This window comes from Haliotis asinina, chromosome 14, assembly GCF_037392515.1.
Source record: "Haliotis asinina isolate JCU_RB_2024 chromosome 14, JCU_Hal_asi_v2, whole genome shotgun sequence".
Classification (NCBI taxonomy): domain Eukaryota; kingdom Metazoa; phylum Mollusca; class Gastropoda; order Lepetellida; family Haliotidae; genus Haliotis; species Haliotis asinina.
This window is the reverse complement of record NC_090293.1, coordinates 3,134,704-3,154,922: the sequence shown is the minus strand read 5'-3', so window position 1 is coordinate 3,154,922 and position 20,219 is coordinate 3,134,704. Positions and strand designations below refer to the sequence as shown.

General features: G+C 40.7%; 1 protein-coding gene across 8 annotated transcripts in view; it reads right to left on the bottom strand.

Moving 5' to 3' along the window:
- Positions 1-20,219, bottom strand: part of LOC137262247 (myotubularin-related protein 13-like) — a 125,279-nt gene that overhangs the window by 22,651 nt on the left and 82,409 nt on the right. For 2 of the 8 annotated variants that reach the window (XM_067800051.1, XM_067800052.1), the window contains exons 8-29: positions 18,917-19,030; positions 18,049-18,126; positions 17,446-17,559; positions 16,770-16,898; positions 16,463-16,561; positions 15,109-15,263; positions 14,407-14,572; positions 13,785-14,003; positions 13,356-13,556; positions 12,925-13,041; positions 12,461-12,657; positions 12,024-12,190; positions 11,484-11,557; positions 10,941-11,136; positions 10,093-10,226; positions 9,308-9,483; positions 8,873-9,054; positions 8,406-8,595; positions 8,080-8,160; positions 7,502-7,611; positions 6,866-7,120; positions 1,887-2,003 (exon numbers count right to left, since the gene is read on the bottom strand). In XM_067800051.1, coding sequence (XP_067656152.1) covers positions 1,887-2,003; positions 6,866-7,120; positions 7,502-7,611; positions 8,080-8,160; positions 8,406-8,595; positions 8,873-9,054; positions 9,308-9,483; positions 10,093-10,226; positions 10,941-11,136; positions 11,484-11,557; positions 12,024-12,190; positions 12,461-12,657; positions 12,925-13,041; positions 13,356-13,556; positions 13,785-14,003; positions 14,407-14,572; positions 15,109-15,263; positions 16,463-16,561; positions 16,770-16,898; positions 17,446-17,559; positions 18,049-18,126; positions 18,917-19,030 — 3,271 coding nt within the window. Of the gene's footprint in view, positions 1-1,886; positions 2,004-6,865; positions 7,121-7,501; positions 7,612-8,079; positions 8,161-8,405; positions 8,596-8,872; positions 9,055-9,307; positions 9,484-10,092; positions 10,227-10,940; positions 11,137-11,483; positions 11,558-12,023; positions 12,191-12,460; positions 12,658-12,924; positions 13,042-13,355; positions 13,557-13,784; positions 14,004-14,406; positions 14,573-15,108; positions 15,264-16,462; positions 16,562-16,769; positions 16,899-17,445; positions 17,560-18,048; positions 18,127-18,850; positions 19,031-20,219 lie in introns of all 8 variants that reach the window. The other 6 variants (XM_067800048.1, XM_067800050.1, XM_067800053.1 and 3 more) reach the window with 4 other exon arrangements.

Below are 20,219 nucleotides of genomic sequence, written 5' to 3'. Positions count from 1 at the left end.
ATGAATGAAGCATGGCAAGGGAGAAAGTGGAAGCATTGTCATTTGACAAGACCCACAGTGCTACCAAGCAGGATGATGTTATGTATAAAGACTGTCAAACTGTCACCATCCATGACATATGTGCTATCAGTGGACACTTCTTAAATATAAACATGTCACTGTATCCAAATAACAACTGTATCTATTACAGGATCCCTCATGTGTCATCAAATAATGATATCAACAGAACTGACTCCTAAATACAGGGGGCTGATGATTAATGGTTGTGAAGGCTGGTGTAGACAGATGAATAGTCAAAAGGAGATGTGGACACATGGATGATGGTTGATGTAGTCACAGGTTTGAAGGATCAACACGTGTGGACACATGATTGAAGGGTGGTGTGGACACATGTCTTTGACAGGTGTGGACACATGATTGAAGGGAAAGTGGACACATGGTTGATAGGCGGTGTGGACACATGGTTGATGGGAGGTGTGGACACATGGATGATGGGAAACGTGGACACATGGTTGATGGGAGGTGTGGACACATGGTTGAAGGGCAGTGTGGACACGTGGGTGATGCGAGGTGTGGACACATGGTTGATGGGAAGTGTGGACACATGGTTGATGGGAGGTGTGGACACATGGTTGATGGGAAATGTGGACACGTGGGTGATGGGAGGTGTGGACACATGGATGATGGGAAACGTGGACACATGGTTGATGGGAGGTGTGGACACATGGTTGAAGGGCAGTGTGGACACGTGGGTGATGCGAGGTGTGGACACATGGTTGATGGGAAGTGTGGACACAAGGTTGATGGGAGGTGTGGACACATGGTTGATGGGAAATGTGGACATGTGGGTGATGGGAGGTGTGGACACATGGTTGATGGGAGGTGTGGACACAAAGTTGATGGGAGGTGTGAACACATGGTTGATGGGAAATGTGGACTCGTGGGTAATGGGAGGTGTGGACACATGGTTGATGGGAAATGTGGACACATGGTTGATGGGAGGTGTGGACACATGATTGAAGGGCAGTGTGGACACGTGGGTGATGGGAGGTGTGGACACATGGTTGATGGGAGGTGTGGACACATGGTTGATGGGAAATGTGGACACGTGGGTGATGGGAGGTGTGGACACATGGATGATGGGAAGTGTGGACACAAGGTTGATGGGAGGTGTGGACACATGGTTATTGGGAAATGTGGACACGTGGGTGATGGGAGGTGTGGACACATGGTTGATGGGAAGTGTGGACACAAGGTTGATGGGAGGTGTGGACACATGGTTGATGGGAAATGTGGACACGTGGGTGATGCGAGGTGTGGACACATGGTTGATGGGAAATGTGGACACATGGTTGATGGGAGGTGTGGACACATGGTTGAAGGGCAGTGTATACACGTGGGTGATGTGAGGTGTGGACACATGGTTCATGGGAAAGATGGACACATGGGTGATGGGAAATGTGGACACATGGTTGATGGGAGGTGTGGACACATGGTTGATGCGAGTAGTTGATGTGGACACAAGGTTGATGTGAGATATTCTCTGGATATTATTCATGGGTTAATAAGGGTTAGGGTTAATCAGGACAAATGTTTCAGTTCCAACAGTGCCTCCAATGATTTACATTGTTATATGATAACCTTGATGACATTCATGACAGATTTTTCTCTATCAGTGGCTCAGATTAGCGGCTTATTTGCTTGTAGTAGAGATGTCTGACAGTAACTGTATGTTTCCAGAAGAGTTGGATATGACTGACATGCACATGCTGGCATCAGAACCTCGCCTATAGATTATGTTGGAGGTTCTCCAGAGAGACCAGGAGCAGTGACAATATTATGCTGGGACAATAGACATTACGAACAGAGGTGACAGTTAGACCTACACGTGCTACTACTTCCGAAACCAATGCCGCCTTTGCCGATGCTAGCTCGCAGGCGATTCATAGTCTGCGCAAACGACCCTCGTCTAACGCCCCTCATCAACGGCTGATCTTGCGCTGCTAGGCAACCAATTCAAAAAAGCAAATGAAAGAAAATAAATATAAACCATGCAGCTAAACCAGTCTCTGTGTGTTGTCTGTAACCATGTGGACAAACCATGCTGAACGCTCCACTGCTTACTTCAGAAGGCACCCAAATCTATCGTTTCACTCAAAACTGCTCATATTTTTCAAAATCAATATTGCGTACAATTGACCCCAAAAGTGCTAAACAATTCATAAAGTTATTGTAGTATCTAGGCCAGACAGTATGCATCTGATCTATGACCTTGACATATTTTCAAGTCACACCATATCCAGCATTAAGGCTACCATGACATGTTACAACACATGTCACTAACATGACACATACCCCGTCAAAAATGAACTGGGGCATAACCTACAGCCAGCTGGAGAACTTTTGTATTTACACAGAATTTCAGACTCATTAATTTCTTAGAAACGGAAAAAGTCATCAAATTAGTCCTGCAAATTGCTTTTAAATGTATAATCTTAAACATTAGAGTGAGTGAGCGAGAGAGTAAGTGAATTGGTGAGTTGGTTTTATGCCAGCAAGTGTCATGGTGGACTCCAGAAGTGGGCTTTACACATTGTACTCATGGGAATCAAACCTGGGTCTGAGGTGTGATGAGCGAACACTTTAACCACTAGGCTATCACACTATACTATTTAATATGTCAAGCAAAATAAGTGCATTATACCATATGAATATCTTGTGAGAAATCTCTTTCCTACAATGAACATGTCCTCGTTTATGATACACATTGTATGAGGCCTACATTAAACTTACACCTGGTTGGACATAACACACAGAGACTCGTTATGATAACAAAATCAGTGACACAATCAAACCACAAAAGAAAAAAAAAAACAACTGCGTTTGTTGATGACGAAAGGATATTGGTTTTGGCAGCATACTATAGTACAAGCAACTCTTACTGAACACTAGCTGTCTCATGTCACACATCAAGCTGGTATTCAATTAGAAGACAGTAAATCACTAAGCATTTACTGAAATCAGTGATTTGGACAGTTATATTGGTGTCAAAAGCTGTCTTTCTCCATACAATTCAACCACACACCAAACACCAGCACTTGTTCCATATTGAAGCTAAGGCATTAGAGACTTTGCTGCATATAAGGTTAATTGAGAAAAGGAATAATAGCTTACAGTCAAATTCATCTTCCACTGAAAACCAACAACAACAACATATTCAAAAGGAAACCTACAAGAAGAAACAAAACATTGTAGTGACATAGTGACGACAGCTGAGTGGTGCACAACTAAACTATTACACCAGTGCAGGGCCCATTTCCACAAAGCAATCTTTAAAGTTACGATGAACGTAACTCCTATACACTGCGCCAGACTTTGCACAGTTGAAGTGCTAAGACTGCTTTGTGCAAATGTTGACAAGACACAAAACTACTAAAAAGTATTTTCTGGTGTGACATTCCAAGGGATGCGTGAGGATAAACAGCACAGCCCACATTTGGGGCCTGTTAATGGGAAATGCAAAGCCCTGATTGTGGATATGAACTGAAATAATATGCATTTCTAAATACAACGAAAATTAATACTCGTTATCAAGGACAAACATGCCCTAAATCTATTTTAAAGTAAATTTATGGTTTCACCAAGCCAATCCAGCACTATAAATGTTGCAAGTCTTTGTTTAGTTTGATTTATCAGAGTTCAATATCTTTGTCATACAGGGCTCACTTTCACAAAGCGATCGCAGCGCTACGAGCATCATATCTCCTATACTTTAACAAAGTGATAACACTTGTAGGAAACAACTACCACAACTCCTATTGTTTAATACAGAGTGATAACAATTGTAGCACTACAACTACTGTATCTCCTATTCTTTCTAATGTAGAGTGATAAAAATTGTAGGACTAGGAATAACTGTTGTATCTCCTTTACTATAGTGCTACAACTACTGTATCTCCTATTCTTTCTAATGTAGAGTGATAAAAATTGTAGGACTAGGAATAACTATTGTATCTCCTTTACTATAGTGCTACAACTACTGTATCTCCTATTCTTTAATGTAGAGTGATAACAATTGTAGCACTATGAATAACTATTGTATCTCCTATACTATAGTGCTACAACTACTGTATCGCCTATACTTTAATGTAGAGTGATAAATATTGTAGCACTACGAATAACTATTGTATCTCCTATACTATAGTGCTACAACTACTGTATCTCCTATACTTTAATGTAGAGTGATAAATATTGTAGCACTACGAATAACTATTGTATCTCCTTTACTATAGTGCTACAACTACTGTATCTCCTACACTTTAATGTAGTGTGATAACAATTGTAGCACTAGGAATAACTATTGTATCTCCTATACTATAGTGCTACAACTACTGTATCGCCTATTTAATGTAGAGTGATAAATATTGTAGCACTACAAATAACTATTGTATCTCCTATACTATAGTGCTACAACTACTGTATCTCCTATACTTTAATGTAGTGTGATAACAATTGTAGCACTAGGAATAACTATTGTATCTCCTATACTATAGTGCTACAACTACCGTATCTCCTACACTTTAATGTAGAGTGATAACAATTGTAGCACTAGGAATAACTATTGTATCTCCTTTACTATAGTGCTACAACTACTGTATCTCCTATTCTTTAATGTAGAATGATAACAATTGTAGCACTAGGAATAACTATTGTATCTCCTATACTATAGTGCTACAACTACTGTATCGCCTATACTTTAATGTAGAGTGATAAATATTGTAGCACTACGAATAACTATTGTATCTCCTATACTATAGTGCTACAACTACTGTATCTCCTACACTTTAATGTAGTGTGATAACAATTGTAGCACTAGGAATAACTATTGTATCTCCTATACTATAGTGCTACAACTACTGTATCTCCTACACTTTAATGTAGAGTGATAACAATTGTAGCACTAGGAATAACTATTGTATCTCCTTTACTATAGTGCTACAACTACCGTATCTCCTACACTTTAATGTAGAGTGATAAATATTGTAGCACTACGAATAACTATTGTATCTCCTATACTATAGTGCTACAACTACTGTATCGCCTATACTTTAATGTAGTGTGATAACAATTGTAGCACTAGGAATAACTATTGTATCTCCTTTACTATAGTGCTACAACTACTGTATCGCCTATACTTTAATGTAGAGTGATAAATATTGTAGCACTACGAATACCTATTGTATCTCCTATACTATAGTGCTACAACTACTGTATCTCCTACACTTTAATGTAGTGTGATAACAATTGTAGCACTAGGAATAACTATTGTATCTCCTATACTATAGTGCTACAACTACTGTATCGCCTATACTTTAATGTAGAGTGATAAATATTGTAGCACTACAAATAACTATTGTATCTCCTATACTATAGTGCTACAACTACTGTATCTCCTATACTTTAATGTAGTGTGATAACAATTGTAGCACTAGGAATAACTATTGTATCTCCTATACTATAGTGCTACAACTACCGTATCTCCTACACTTTAATGTAGAGTGATAACAATTGTAGCACTAGGAATAACTATTGTATCTCCTATACTATAGTGCTACAACTACTGTATCTCCTACTTTAACGTACAGCGCTAACAATTGTACTGTCAAGATCGCTTTGTGAAACAGGGCACAGGGAATGCAGCCACAGTGCTATCATGGCACCAGCAAGGTTATGAAACCCATCCTATAACAAGGCTTGCAATATTCAGGGCACAGGGAATGCAGCCACAGTGCTATCATGGCACCAACATGGTTATGAAACCCATCTTATAACAAGGCTTGCAATATTCAGGGCACAGGGAATGCAGCCACAGTATTATCATGGCACCAACATGGTTATGAAACCCATCCTATAACAAGGCTTGCAATAGTCACAGTGCAAAAACCGTTTGTGAAATGGGACACTAGGATCCAGGAAAAGACAACTTAAGTAACTCCCATCTGCTTTACAACAGTCCTTGTACCAAATTGCTTTGTGGAATAGATCCTGAACTCTTGTCCAGCTGATACACAATCTGTACTAGCAAGCATTTGACAAGTACTGGGACATTTCAATCAATTTGCACAAACATGGCACGTTATCAGTTCAGAGTATTTATCAAGACTTGAGTACTGGTATATGCATTGACTGGTGCATGTCCGGACACGTACTTGCATGCGTGCATACTGGAATAATTAGTGCAAATGTTGGTGTGTCATACTAGGGTGTGTAATACAAAACCACCATGCATGATGTGTGCTGGCAGGACAGGTTACAATATAACTGGAGGGGAAAAGTGGTGTCATAATTATATAAAATGTAAAATGAAACCAACAACAGTAATAATCTGAACAATATAAAAGAGATGTGGAGGTAACCTTCCTGAACCCAATAACAAATAAATAAAAAATCTCCTCACACAGAACTGAAGATGACACTGAAAAACATGAAACTGTTACATTTGAAAACTGGGCCACGGCAACTTGGCAGAAATCATATACACTTCACTCCATCATTGTAGTGTTTTCCCAAAGTGCCATGTCTTAACAGTGTATAATCTGATACACTTACAACTAATTACAACATTAAAAAAAATATCAGCAATGTTTTTTTTATTATGTGAACTTTACTGCTATCATACATAATAAATTAAAGACAACCAGGATCAAATAACTTTTTCATCGAAAAGAAGAATTACCATATCCACCTCCCTTAAAGAATCTATTCTTAATCTTACAGAACTATGTTTCAGGAAAACACTACTCCGCAAAGTAACATAATCCACACACATATAACAAGAACGGTGTTTGAAAGGAAGACAACTCACATGTAGGTTTCGGTTTGCCACTTGTGCTGCTCCTGTTGGCAGTGCTGCCCTTGCTGAAGATACCGCGCCGCAAGGGATCAGGTGTTTCTGGGATTGTCAGAGTGTCTGTGCCCACCATCATCAGCGAGTCAAGGCTAGTGAGGGAATCGCTGTATGACGAGTGGTACGATCGGTTACTGCTTGGTGTGGCTGCCACCAGAGCCGAAAAATATTTTTCTTGTTCTAGACTCGAGGAGGTTTCCCCGCTTGAAGTACCTGGAAACAATTCACTCTGATGGAAAAAGAGACCAGTTTTGAAAAAAACGTCTTATTTCTATTTCATAATTGAATTGATAGCAAGAGATAGTTTAAGTTGTCACTCTTTTTAGGATGAACATATTCTGCATGGATTTTTGAATCTCTCATGGTGAGTGAGTGAGTGAGTGAGTGAGTGAGTGAGTGAGTGAGTAAGTGTGGAAAAGGAACTGGATTGAGGCATGTGTAATGTTTGGTCTTGTCCAACCTACCTGATGTTTGGTTGTGTCTGGCGTACCTGATGTTTGGTCTTATCCGACCTATGTGATGTTTGGTTGCATCTGATTCACGTGATGTTTGGTTGCATCTGACTCACCTGATGTTTGGTTGCATCTGACTCACCTGATGTTTGGTTGTGTCTGAGCATGCCCATGAGGCCCCGACTATGTAGACCAGATGCACGCAGCAGTAATGCTTTCGTTCGCGGGTGCCGCCATGTTATCACAGGAAACCTGGGACATAAGAAAAGAGAACATACAGCTGATGACAGAAATAGGTAAAACAGTAAAGTAGGCACTAAACTATTAATCAACTCACTGATGTAGGTGACTGATAACTGATTCCATATGTCATATAGCATATTATCCTAGTGTAACAATGTGAAAACTTCTTTTCCATGTGTGTTGTCAACAAAGACCAATGTTTGGTAACATGACTCAACGGAAGTCTTTGTTTGGTACATACACATTTACTGACACCCTCTTATTACCTAAATGGCACATCAATACAAGAGTGTGAAGGGTGAAAGGATCTAAATTTTAAAAGGTCACTTTTGTACTGATCCAGAACAGATTGATCAGGAAGTTGTGCTTTTTCTGATGTATGAAGTAACAATTAAGAAACGAAGGAGGAGACATGTAAGTTCCTTCAGTAATTTCCTTCAGATAATACCACTTACTTTTCCACAGCCTGAGACTTACCTAGACTGCCGATGACAGCGGGCAAACTTTCGTATACTTTCATCAGCAACAACTTGAGGTACGACCAGTAAGGCAGGGTAACTGTGGACCAGAGGAGACACAGATCACACTGTAGATATGTCACAGAACAGATACACACAATAACATTACAACCAGACCAGTCACTCGGCCTGATCATCATGTGGCACTTGGAGCCATTTTGACTCAGAATTAATCGCAATAAGACTAACCTACAAGGAACCCATTTTGACTACAATTGGACAGACTGCCGTCTTCAAATATTGGTGAAGGAAATCAGATGTCGTCAGTTACACTGAAACACTCACCTTCTACACACGGAGTAGTTGGCATTGACAACTGATATCCTGAATGGTTCTGAGCGTGACTTCTGTCCGATTGTTGACAGGTTGCCGAGGCCAAGACGCTGGTAGTCCTGGTAACCAGTCTTCTCCACCAGACGCTCCAGGTTTTTCGGATCACTTGACAGCGATGTGACAAACTCACCCTCGTCAATAACTGCAAAAACAGGACGACATGCATCCTTAGAAGTCACAGCATCCTGAAGTTGATGGATCCTCAACGTACTAAACAATGTTGCAGTACGTCTTGTTTCCAACCTTCTTGTTTCAATCCATAACTTTACAGCTCCAAAAGTACATGATCTTTGCCATTCAAATTAAAGATACACCACAAAGTAAAATTAGTGTTTGGGTATGTCAAAATGAAATTATTAGAAACTATTTAGTCATCCTTATCATGAATTTAAGAGAAAAGTTCATAACTATGTTCATACTAGAGAGATCATCGAATGCTTCACTGTTGGGGCGCTCTGACTCGCTGTCTGATGATCGTGGAGATATGTTCCGTCTCGGCAATGGTGGGGTCGGCAACACATACTTCGTCTTCCTGTTTGACTGTTTGGATTTCAGCCCAGCTTTCCTTGCAGTCTTCAGAAGGGTTCTCTTCGCAAATTGCCTACAAAATAGTTACATGTGAACGTTTGAATACAATTAATTTAGAATAGTTAGGTTCTATTACTCTGTTAGACAGTCAAGTTAGAACACAAATTCATGTGAAGGACTAACAATTCCTGGAAAAAAGCACACTGACCTGGATCTGGAACACTGTCGACCAACCACATCCTACTACAATGTGATCACCCTTCTGTCACAATACGGGACACAGATGTTGCTGAATGGGGACAGGATGTAAACACTATTGGCATTACCTGAGTGAGGCATTCTTCTCCTTCTGTTTACGTAGAGGTGTGGCCTGCTGGATCATGTGACCAGTGAACGCAAAGGTGTTGAACACACTTGGAGGATTGCGGATCTTAATCACCAACTTCCTGAAAGTCTCGACATTATCGGATCCCACCTCCTCATCAAATGCTATCTTCAGCAACTGCAAAATATATATATATATAATAAAGTAAATCCTTCACATACAATTGTTCCACAATTCAAAAACAGTTCAGCAACTGCAAAGTGCAATATACATATATATACATATATAAAGTAAATCCTTTACAGTTCTGTGCCCCTAAGTTACTAATAAGAATTCAAATCAGCTCTCCCTAATTTCAATTTTACCAGGACAATCTTTATGTTAATATTATCATCATCTTTGCTATCACCACCATCTTTGTGAGTGAGTTTATTTTTTGCTGTACTCTGCAATATTCCAGCCTTATGCAACAGTCTGTGAAAAATCGAGTCAGGGCCAGACAATCGAGTGGTCAACAGCATGATCATTGATCTTCATAACTGGGAACCGATGACATGTGTTAACCAAGTCAGCAAGCCTGACTACCTGATCTTTGTCATCAAGATCACCACATAATATCAGACACTATCATGACTATTCTATAGTAACAGCATGGTCTCATATACTGTGCCTGTGTTACCTTGAACACATGTGGCTACAGCTACAACTATAACTGCCACTCCCCCTAAATAACATATTGGAATACAACTACCTATGCTTAGCTGGAGTACACCTAGGACTACACACCTGGAACACATTGGACCTGAGCTGAAGTCCTTCCTGCAGCCACTGGTCCAGGTGAGGCAGGTACTGAACACTGATCTTCTTCTCCTTCGTTAAAGTGGCCACAGGGAATGACCGGATCACGATCTGCTCACACGCTGGAACAACAACAATTGGTGCCCTTAGAGCATTATATGGATATTTGTATAGTGGTCTAGTTCAATGTAACTACATGCTCAAAGTGATTTGTCTTTTATTTTTCCTCAATCACAGGATGCTAATCTCAGCAGCACATATTTGTAACTCCCTTTGGATCATAACTCGTGCAGCCATTAAGCATACACAGGTAATGTGGCATTCCTATTTCTATGAAAACTACCCATTCACAGCTGGGTGGACTGGGATGTATAGTCACAGTTTTTGTTCAAGTTTTACTGCACATTGCTGTACCTGCAGCTAGGTGTTTGGACATGTTCACGTGGCTACTGGCTTGTCATTTACAGATTCATGTGTTCTAATAAAGTGCACAGGGTTGTGTACTGTACACTAAAGGTTGTGATAACACTGAAAGAATCTGCACTCAAAGTTGCCTCAAAGCTTTTTACACACTGAAACAGGTGGGTTTGATCCCCGAACCTCAAAGCTTGCTGGATCACTAGCCTGCCACCTCAAACAGATTGCCCACCACGCCCCATATATCAAGAGTGCATACTTTATACTGCAGTGTAAAATGTGTAGCTATTCAGAAATGGAGCAAATGGTCCTTACCTTACGAACCAATAATCTGGACCAGGCTATGATATGAGAGTGTGAGAGTGGAATATTGAACAGTATCAACATTCTCCAAGCTACACCTTCAGAATACAACTTACACAGAGGATCACATGGTGTGCCCTTAAAGATGATCCTGTAAGTGGTGAGGAAAACAGCGCCCTCTGCTGGCAGCAAAGTGGGTCCTCCCATGTATGCCCCGAGCCCCTCTTCACGACCATCTGGCAAGAGATACACACGTAGTCCCTCCATCACAACCTCCTCTCCCGGAAGTAAAGATGGAGTGAGGATCTTCGGCTGGAAAACGTACAAAATATGTCATAGAGGATCACACATACAACATGGTGAAAACTCGGCAGAATCATACACAGGTCAGGTGATAACTGAACATATCACATCAGCATATATCACATCCTGTGCACTCTGTACAAAGGATCAGCAGATCCAGGCATACAGGGAACACAACTCTCCATGGTGTGAATTACTGCATTGTCTGTCACTTCTCTTATCATCTGATATAGACAATAATCATAAGTAGGCTAAATCTGTGATGCAAAGAAAAAGATGAGCAGATCCTGTCATCTAGGGGGCATAACTCCCTGTATTAGGGATAACTAAACCGACCACACTTGTGTCACTCTCACCTTCTGTATTGGTGGCAACCTCTTGCTCTCCTTGTGGACGTTCTCCAGGGTCTCTATATGCATGGCCACCACACCTAAAAGGAGACAACTACAAGTCAAAAGGCAAGAATCATTCCTGCTTTAGACACTCAGTCCACTGGACACGTAGTCCACAGTCACTATGTAACATTTCACATATATGATCAGTATGATGGCGATGAAATAATGAAGTTTGAAAATACCTTCTATATTTGAGTAGCTTATATAGGAGCTGATCCTGAAAGATACTGACATTCAGTACATCTCATCACGACAGTTTGCATATTTACTATAATTACCACATTGACATTAGACATCTTGACTCATTCATTCCAACACTAAGTGTCATTTCAACACAGAAACCAAAATGAAAATAGAAAAATTTATCAAAGTTATTGCACTGAACAGTCCAAATTTTCAACCAAATATAGACACTGGACTGAGAGTCAACTTTGCATCTGGGAAATTAAATCACCTGGAATGATTGATGCGACTTGATTTGATGTGTCACCTGTGACTCACCTGGAATCATTTGATGGAGGGACTTGATGTGCTCCTGTGTGACCCCTCCCTCTGCGCAGACTTTGTCCACAAACCTCGTCACAAACCTTACAACTGTGGACCCCACATCTACTGTCTCGGTCTCGTCAAACCCACTCTCAGCATCAAAACTGTCACTCTCAGCAATACTGTACACAAAGACAAAAACAGTCACAAACACATCTACGTTCATACGTAACAGCACAAATCAGTAGGAGAAACTGTATTACAACAGACATGTAAAAAGGACATGTTTTAGTTTGGGAGGTACTGGAGTCATTTGGAGCAAAAAATGATTACTTATTCAATCATAATTTCTCCTCAAAATGTTAAAGATAAAGAAAGTTTTGTTGCAATGAGACGTCAAAAGCATGAAATAAGTGACACATTCCTTCCTTTGTTACTGTAGCAACACTGACCTGGCTGTGATGTTACTATTGCTGTTGCTCTCGCCGTCCAGGCCCTGGGTGTTCTTTAGCGACCGACTTACGTCAAGCGGCACCCGCAGGAACACCATCCTGTTGGCGTAGTGGATAGCCTGGCTGTACACTGTGGACTCCTCGTTATTTATCAGCTCTTGTTGGGTCATCTTGTTCAGGGTTGTGTAGATACGCAGCTACAACAAATAGTAGACTTTGTGTATAGTAACTGGTAGTTGTGCATAGTCATTTGCAGTCAATGTGGAACTTTCAAAGTTGCGTCACTTACATCTTAAGGATGACTTTGTCACTGAGTTTGAGCTACGGAATTATAGAGTTATATCACACTGCCAAATCCCACATGGAGACAAAACTGATTCCATTTTAATCAGCTCTTAATCAAATTGTCCACTACAAGATCTACTCTGAATCCAAGCAATGCCACACTCTAGCCCTTGACCTACCTGTTCAGCTGCAATCTCCAGCGCTCCAATCTCCCGTGTCTTGTATGTGGCACCAGACCGCCGAGAGTCTGAAGTTGTTGATGATGATCTACTCCAACTGCTCAGTGAGTCCCCACTCTGTCAAACAAACAAGAAGGAAACACCTATGTAAAAACACTTGGACAGGCAGGCATTCATCAAAGAGGATCTTGAAAGAAGCATAAGACTCAAGTTCAAAAGTTCACTTCAGATATTCCCCATTCATCACCAACCTTGTGTCTGCTAGTTAAAACTTTCCAAATGAACGTTTATCTGACAGACAGAAAGACAATATTAATCTATTCTTCTACAAATATAAAGGAGACATGGCAGTTCCACAAAAAGCATTACAACATCTGGAATGAAACTGGCATGAAAATGTTAACCATTATAGCCTCTTTTTAGTGTTATACCTCTCTGGGTGTTGAGGGACTGCGAGAACCCTCCCGACTGACATTCACCACCAGGTGCTCCTCGTACTGTGGGAGGTACAGCTGTCGGATCTGCTTCTGTACGTCCTGGTAGAAAGCCTGCTCCCAGAACTGCAGGTTTGCCCACACAGCATGGTCCTGCACACAAGTGTAGGCGAACTGCAGCACTCCCGTACACAGTTTCTGGAGAGATATACACACAACAATAAACAATGTTTCATTTCATTCATCTGCAGGGATCAGCATGAGTTTTTTGGTTTAATGTCACTTTCAACCATATTCATGGTTTCATCTTCAAGTGGGAGGAAAGTCAAAATGCTTATCACTTTACAAACATATAAACAAAATCCTGTGTGAATGTGAGTTCAGTTTTACGCCACTCATCAATATTCCAGCTACTGATGGACTTACTCGACAGAATGCAGTAACAAGCGGCACCATGGCAGCGGCTACTCCACTCTCGTCCAGGTTTGTGTCGTTCTGTAGAGCACAGTTCAGAAGCTTAACAACCAGGTCAAACTGCTGATTCTCCAACATTGCCCTATTAGACTGCACGTGGTAGTGCAATTCCTGCGTCAGTGCCAGCCGTGCCACACGACTCTTCAATGCTCGCAAAACAGCTGGGAATATCTGCAGCAGAAAGTCATGTGATAAAATTGTGACAAAGGTATTCAATGTTTACTCAACCTGTGACACAACTTCCTTTTTTGTTTTCAGTAAGAAAATACAAACAGAAGAATATGATATCACACTTTTCAAAATTTAAATGGGTCCCTATGAACATGGAGTGTTCTCTGATAAAGTTAGGGCTTCCTAAATCTGACAGGGACCTCTTGACATGCTTGGGTAATTGTGAACACTGAGCTTGACACTGTACCCTTGGATGTGCAAGTTGGATTCCTGGGGTGGGCTTTACAGCGCTCAATGGGAATCCAACACATACATTATCCTGAAAATCAACTTTGTAACCACAACACACTAAGACATCTAAGTCTATTATAAATAACTGATTTTGGTTAACATAGAAACTTACAATTCTAGCATCTGAGATCTTGTTTTCGAAGATGAAGTTTACACAGTTTCTCAGCACCTCCAGCCTGCGTGCGTTGTTCTCTACCATCCGCTGCTTGTCTGCTACAGCTGTGATTGGCATGCCCATCGGCACGATCCTACACTGGTGTGGACGAACATTGGCCAACCTGCAACACCAATGTGGGGGGAGTGATTAGTGTTTTATATCACTTTGAACAGTATTTCAGCTACATTACATCATGCATGGATTAGTGAAATGGGAACAGAAAGTAGCAGAAATGCAAAGTTCAGAGCTCCCTTTAACAAAGCTCTCTTAAGCCTAAGATCTCGGACTTTTTCTCGTACCATGCCTACTTCTACACTTTCATCAGAGTGAATCTGGGATTCAAACCCACAAGATGTCATGATTATAGGATATTTTAGATGAACAGATATCCCCATGCCATCAGATGTCATGGATAAAAACTAACATACTTATTAGTGCTCATGATTGAGTGAGTTTAGTTTTATGCTGCACTCAGCATAGTCCAGTGACATGGCTGCAACCTTTAAATAATCAAGTCTGGATAATTGGAACAGACAATCCAGTGGTCAACAGCATGAGCATTGATCTGTGCAATTGGTTACCGATGATGTGTGAACCAAGTCAGTGAGTCTGACAAGCTGGTTCCAACATCACAAGACACTGGTGTAGAGCACTTACTTGGACTTAATACTGTGCTTGGCAAGGCCCTCGTCTATAATGTCCTGCACGGTGTTGGCGTTGAGGGTCTGGAATGGCGGCTGGTGGATGCGGGCATATGCTCCTTCCGTTGGCTTGGGTACCTTCTGGACATATGGCTGAGGGTTGGGGTTCTCCTGCATCAGGAACATGAACACACTGTTTATGTTCTGGGTTACAGCATGTTCTTCCCATACCCCTTTCACAAAGCCATCTTACTCCTAAGATACCATAACTCATCAATTTCAACATTGACGAAATACAACCAAAGAACTAAGATTGCTTTGCTGAATGCATTTTCTTCCCTCAGAGGTTACTTGTCATACATTCCTGCAAACCTCTGTTCTAGTACAGCCTTTTCATGGTGGACAGTACAGGATTCGTGATCAGCAATCAGATGTAGTTGTGTAGTCAGCGACTGTGTCAAAAGTGATCTTTCATATGCTTTGGGAAAACTAGAACCATATCCCCCAGCGTGATGTGAAAATGTTTCTTCTAGACACGTCATTCATATAATGTACTGACAAACTACCTCTAAGTAACATTTTAGAAGCTTGTATGATGAGGATGAGGACTTTTATGGATAGACAACTTCTTTCTCGAAGTGGATGCGATATTTCGGTGTAGATTCTAACACCATTATCAAGCAAAAGATGCAAAACACATTTCTTTTTGTGCATCTGTTTTACATCATATGCCTGATAATGGTGTCAGAATCTAAACTGAAACGTTGCATCTACTGCAGGAAAGAAGTTGTCTATCCATAAAAGTCTTCATCCTCAATGGACAAGCTAGTCATTAAATGTCTTGTGTGTCAGGTCAACACAAGACCTGACAGAGGAGGAATATTTGAGGCCCAAGATTTGTATGTATTAGTCAAGTTGGATCAAAGTTGGTGCAACACGTGTTCCGATTGGATAGAAAGAAGGGAGATAATTTGTGTTGCGGTTTTTGCCATTTGGGGATTTTATGAAAACCGGGAAATGTGGTTGCAGAGGTTCTGAGGAAAACATGACATGTAACCTCTGTGAAAAGTGAATGAGCTGAATGATTTTTGTATAGAGAGAGGGGGTTGTGAGTATACAAGGATTGAGAGTATACAAGGGGTGAGGAAGGGGTTTAGGAAGAGGTAGAGGGAGGGGTTGGGAAAGGGGTTGAGGAAGGGTTTGATGGGGGTTGAGGAAGGGTTTGATGGGGGTTGAGGGAGGGGGTGAGGGCAGGGCTGGGAATGGGGAGAGCTTGTATGTGAGGGAGAAGACAGGGAAGGATTGAGGATGGGTGTACACCCCTTAGAAATGATAAATCCACGAAGATTAATACCAATGTGTGTGCTTACATTGAGATGCAGCTGGTGAGCCAGATCCTTCACATGTTCCATCATCTTGTCCGGGTTAATCCGCTCTTCCCGAAGGTGGTCTTGCATAGTTGCATACACCTACACAAACACATCAGGATTATGACACTGGGGAAACCACAAACCAACCAACAGGTTTCAGAGCCATGATCCTTCAAGTTTTTTCCAAAACCTTTGTACTGACACCATACAGTATTTTGTCGATCACATGCTTTAGGATTTATCTCACACGTTAAGGACTTAAAGTGTTGGAAAAAACACATTTTGAACAAAATAATTCTGAACGTACCTCATCAAAAATATCACAGACTCTGTAGGGTGGCCCCCTCTCGGCCACGAATGCACCGAAGCCCATCCCGTCCAGCACACGCAGGATGAAATCATCATCAACCATACCTCGCTGACCTAAAAAACTGGCCTGAAAAACACAACTCGTTTATCGATGTGCATGAAATGTTTGCTAGTGGTTTTATAGTAAGCAATAATCCAGCTGTATGATGCTGGTCTCTAATGGCACCTGACCAGTGTTGGACATCATGAAGACAGTCCATTGCCTTCAGCATACATACAAATCACACAAGATGGCAACAGTATCCAACCATGTATGGTTGACAAGTGCCAGGCTCGTTGGGCCATGCCGACATACAGTACATAATGAATACATATGTCCACAATATTACAGACATGCCCCTACGATCAAGTGATGGACAGCATATATGAAAATCCCTTCAGTGTACCACAACACCCATGAAACCAGTCAAACATATTAATAATTCAATCTTTATCTATCAACAACAGCAAACGCTGGCTACTTTGGATCTATTCGCCCCTAAATATCCCAGGTATTGGCAACAGCCAAGTCCACAGATATGCTGATCCTAAACATTCAGTCTGACTAAATATCTGAATAAGGTCATACAGTATACACATGTATCATTTCAGCATGCACAAGATTTGTGGTTTACCTTGTGAAATGTGATGAATGGTTCAGGATGGATGCGGATGATGGTAAGACAAGAACGATAACCAGTGAAGATATCTGCAAACATGCGGATGAACACAGCCCGGATCTCCTTGTCCTGAAGGTAGAGACATGACAGAGGGGGTCTGACTTGAACGGAATAACCGGTCATAGATAAGTTGATATTATGGGTGATCGTTGAGTGTGCAGTCACCACTAGGAAGGTCAACTCATACAACTTGCATAACTGAACAATTCACTGATCAAGAAGGCTAAAGTGTTTCATAATACTATCTGGATGAAATGTTGTAGAAAGGAAATGCTACTATTCTTTTAATGAGCCTGGGTGTGTTGTACAAAGCAATGAGTGAGTGAGTTTAGTTTTACGCAACTTTTATCAATATTCAAGCAATACTACGGCAGGGTCTTAGCGCAGTGACAGTTGTCAGTCTCTGTTAAGGTATGAAAGTTACAATAATCTTGTTCACTTTGTCCAGCAGCACCAAAGCACCCTTTGTACAAGTACAATTATGCACTGACGTATGTACAATTATGTCAGTACAAAGTACAACACCCTGTAAACAGTGTGTAAACAGAAGATACTCACCCTTTGTGAAGCAGGGGAGGGTTTCCGTGGTGATGGAGGAAATGCATAGTCAGCGCTCAGTAATTCCGTATTTTGAATCTACAATATGGACAAGATTACAAACATCAGAAGACCTGATAACAAACACATTAATAACAAGTGTTTACTACTAATATGACCACGTCCCCTTGTCACACAGACAATTACCTTTTGAAAATAAGGTCAAAGTCACCCACATTCAAACCAACCTGCAAAGGCTGCCAATTCTTAGAATACAGTCCTCTTTGGGGGTAATTATAAGCATTTTTATGTCCATCAAAAATTCCTACACGAACTATATAACTATATTTTTCATAAAATATTTACAGAACAAAAAACTTGTTTTTGTTGTGACTGACACATTTGCAGAAACCTGCGGGACCCGACTGCAAAGAGAAGTTAACTTCAACCTTGTAACTCACTTTTCATGCTGTCATTCCCATCATGAAGATGTGCATGAGGTCCTCTAAATGATATCATGTGACTATCAGTATGAGGTCAGGAAGAACGCTTAACAGCCTGTTAACTCATACTAATAGCTCTCATTGACCTTATCGATTATCGGATGAGAGAGAAACATAAATGGATGCTCCCCATGGTTAAAGCTCTCAGGGTCCTGTTCATGATGGGGTAGGACAGACAGTTAAAGGGGCACTCACCATGGTTAAAGCTCTCATGGTCCTCTATTCATTATGGGGTTACACACACAGTTAAAGGGGCATACACAATGCTCTCATGGTCCTCTTTATTATGGGGTTGGAGACACAGTTAAAGGGGCACTCACCATGGTTAAAGCTCTCATGGTCCTGTTCATTATGGGGCTCAGATAGACAGTTAAAGGGGCACTCACCATGGTTAAAGCTCTCATGGTCCTGTTCATGATGGGATCTGGGATGCTGGGGATGTTGACACATTCAGGTATCCTCACACTGCCTCCATCCAAATCAACAATTATCACATCCAACTGTAAACATACAAGATATGTTATCAGAGCTGAGAATAACAATAATGCAAAGTACTATCTTGTATTGTTTCACATTTCAGCTGTGAAAGAAGTGTGTACTTCATAGGGTCATATTACTGAGACCAAGTTTTAATGAAGACCAGTGTCATAATCCACAGTATTTATGATACGATATGATATAGATATAACATAGTCGATAACTGATGTTGAACATGAACCAATTTACTACAAAGCAAAATAATATACAATCTCATTAAAGCCAGATACTTTAACGAGCCATATGAGCAAGAACTGCTGACAAATCAAAAAGATACTGTGGCAAGAAAAATTTCCAATTACATTAAGTTTTCAGGCTTATAAATGTTTGGTATCACAATGTCTGAATTCTGCAAATCATGAAACTGAGCTAAAATGACCAGCTTTCCCCTTGTACAAATAAAAATTTCCAACCTGAGGTGGTAAAGAAATGAGGAACATTTGTATTTTGAACTTAACATTTTCTTGAAAAAAAACCCCAACCCATACATGGTCATGTGAAAAGGGCAGTATATGCAAGCCCAGGGTTAACCTTGTTTGAGATCCCAAGAGGGGATGCCAGATCTTAAGGCAGAGGTAAAAAGTCTGATAATAATGAGATTGTACATGTCATAACAAAACCTCTACAAAACAACATATTAGCTGTCTGAACACAAAGGTGTAATACTGTCATTCAGTGAGTGGAAATGTTCTCAGCTCCAAAAGAAGTAACGGTTCATTCTTTGTTCAAGTCATGTAATCATGCACGCCTCAACACAGCATCCAGTACGCAAGTGCACTGACCAATACTGAAGCCGCAAAGTAAACATAGCAACAAGTCATGAAGGAGAACTCATCAAAACTTGGGTGGTCATAATCAGAAGCTTTGTAAAGTCAGGAAACATCCGTGTCATGAAGAAGAGGAGTGCAAACAATCTTGATAACATTACAAATGACATTACATAACATTTTGAAAAAAAAATCATTGAGAAATGAAGATAGGTCATAAAATGATTATCATATCATATAAATAACAGTTATCTGAAGAAAGGATTTAGTGAAATTGTCATTTTGATTGGTATAGATATGTAGAGTATTTTAAGCAAGAGAGTTAGTGAGAGATCATTGCCTGTATATTGAATGTTATCACATGCTGATGAAGGAATGTGTGAGT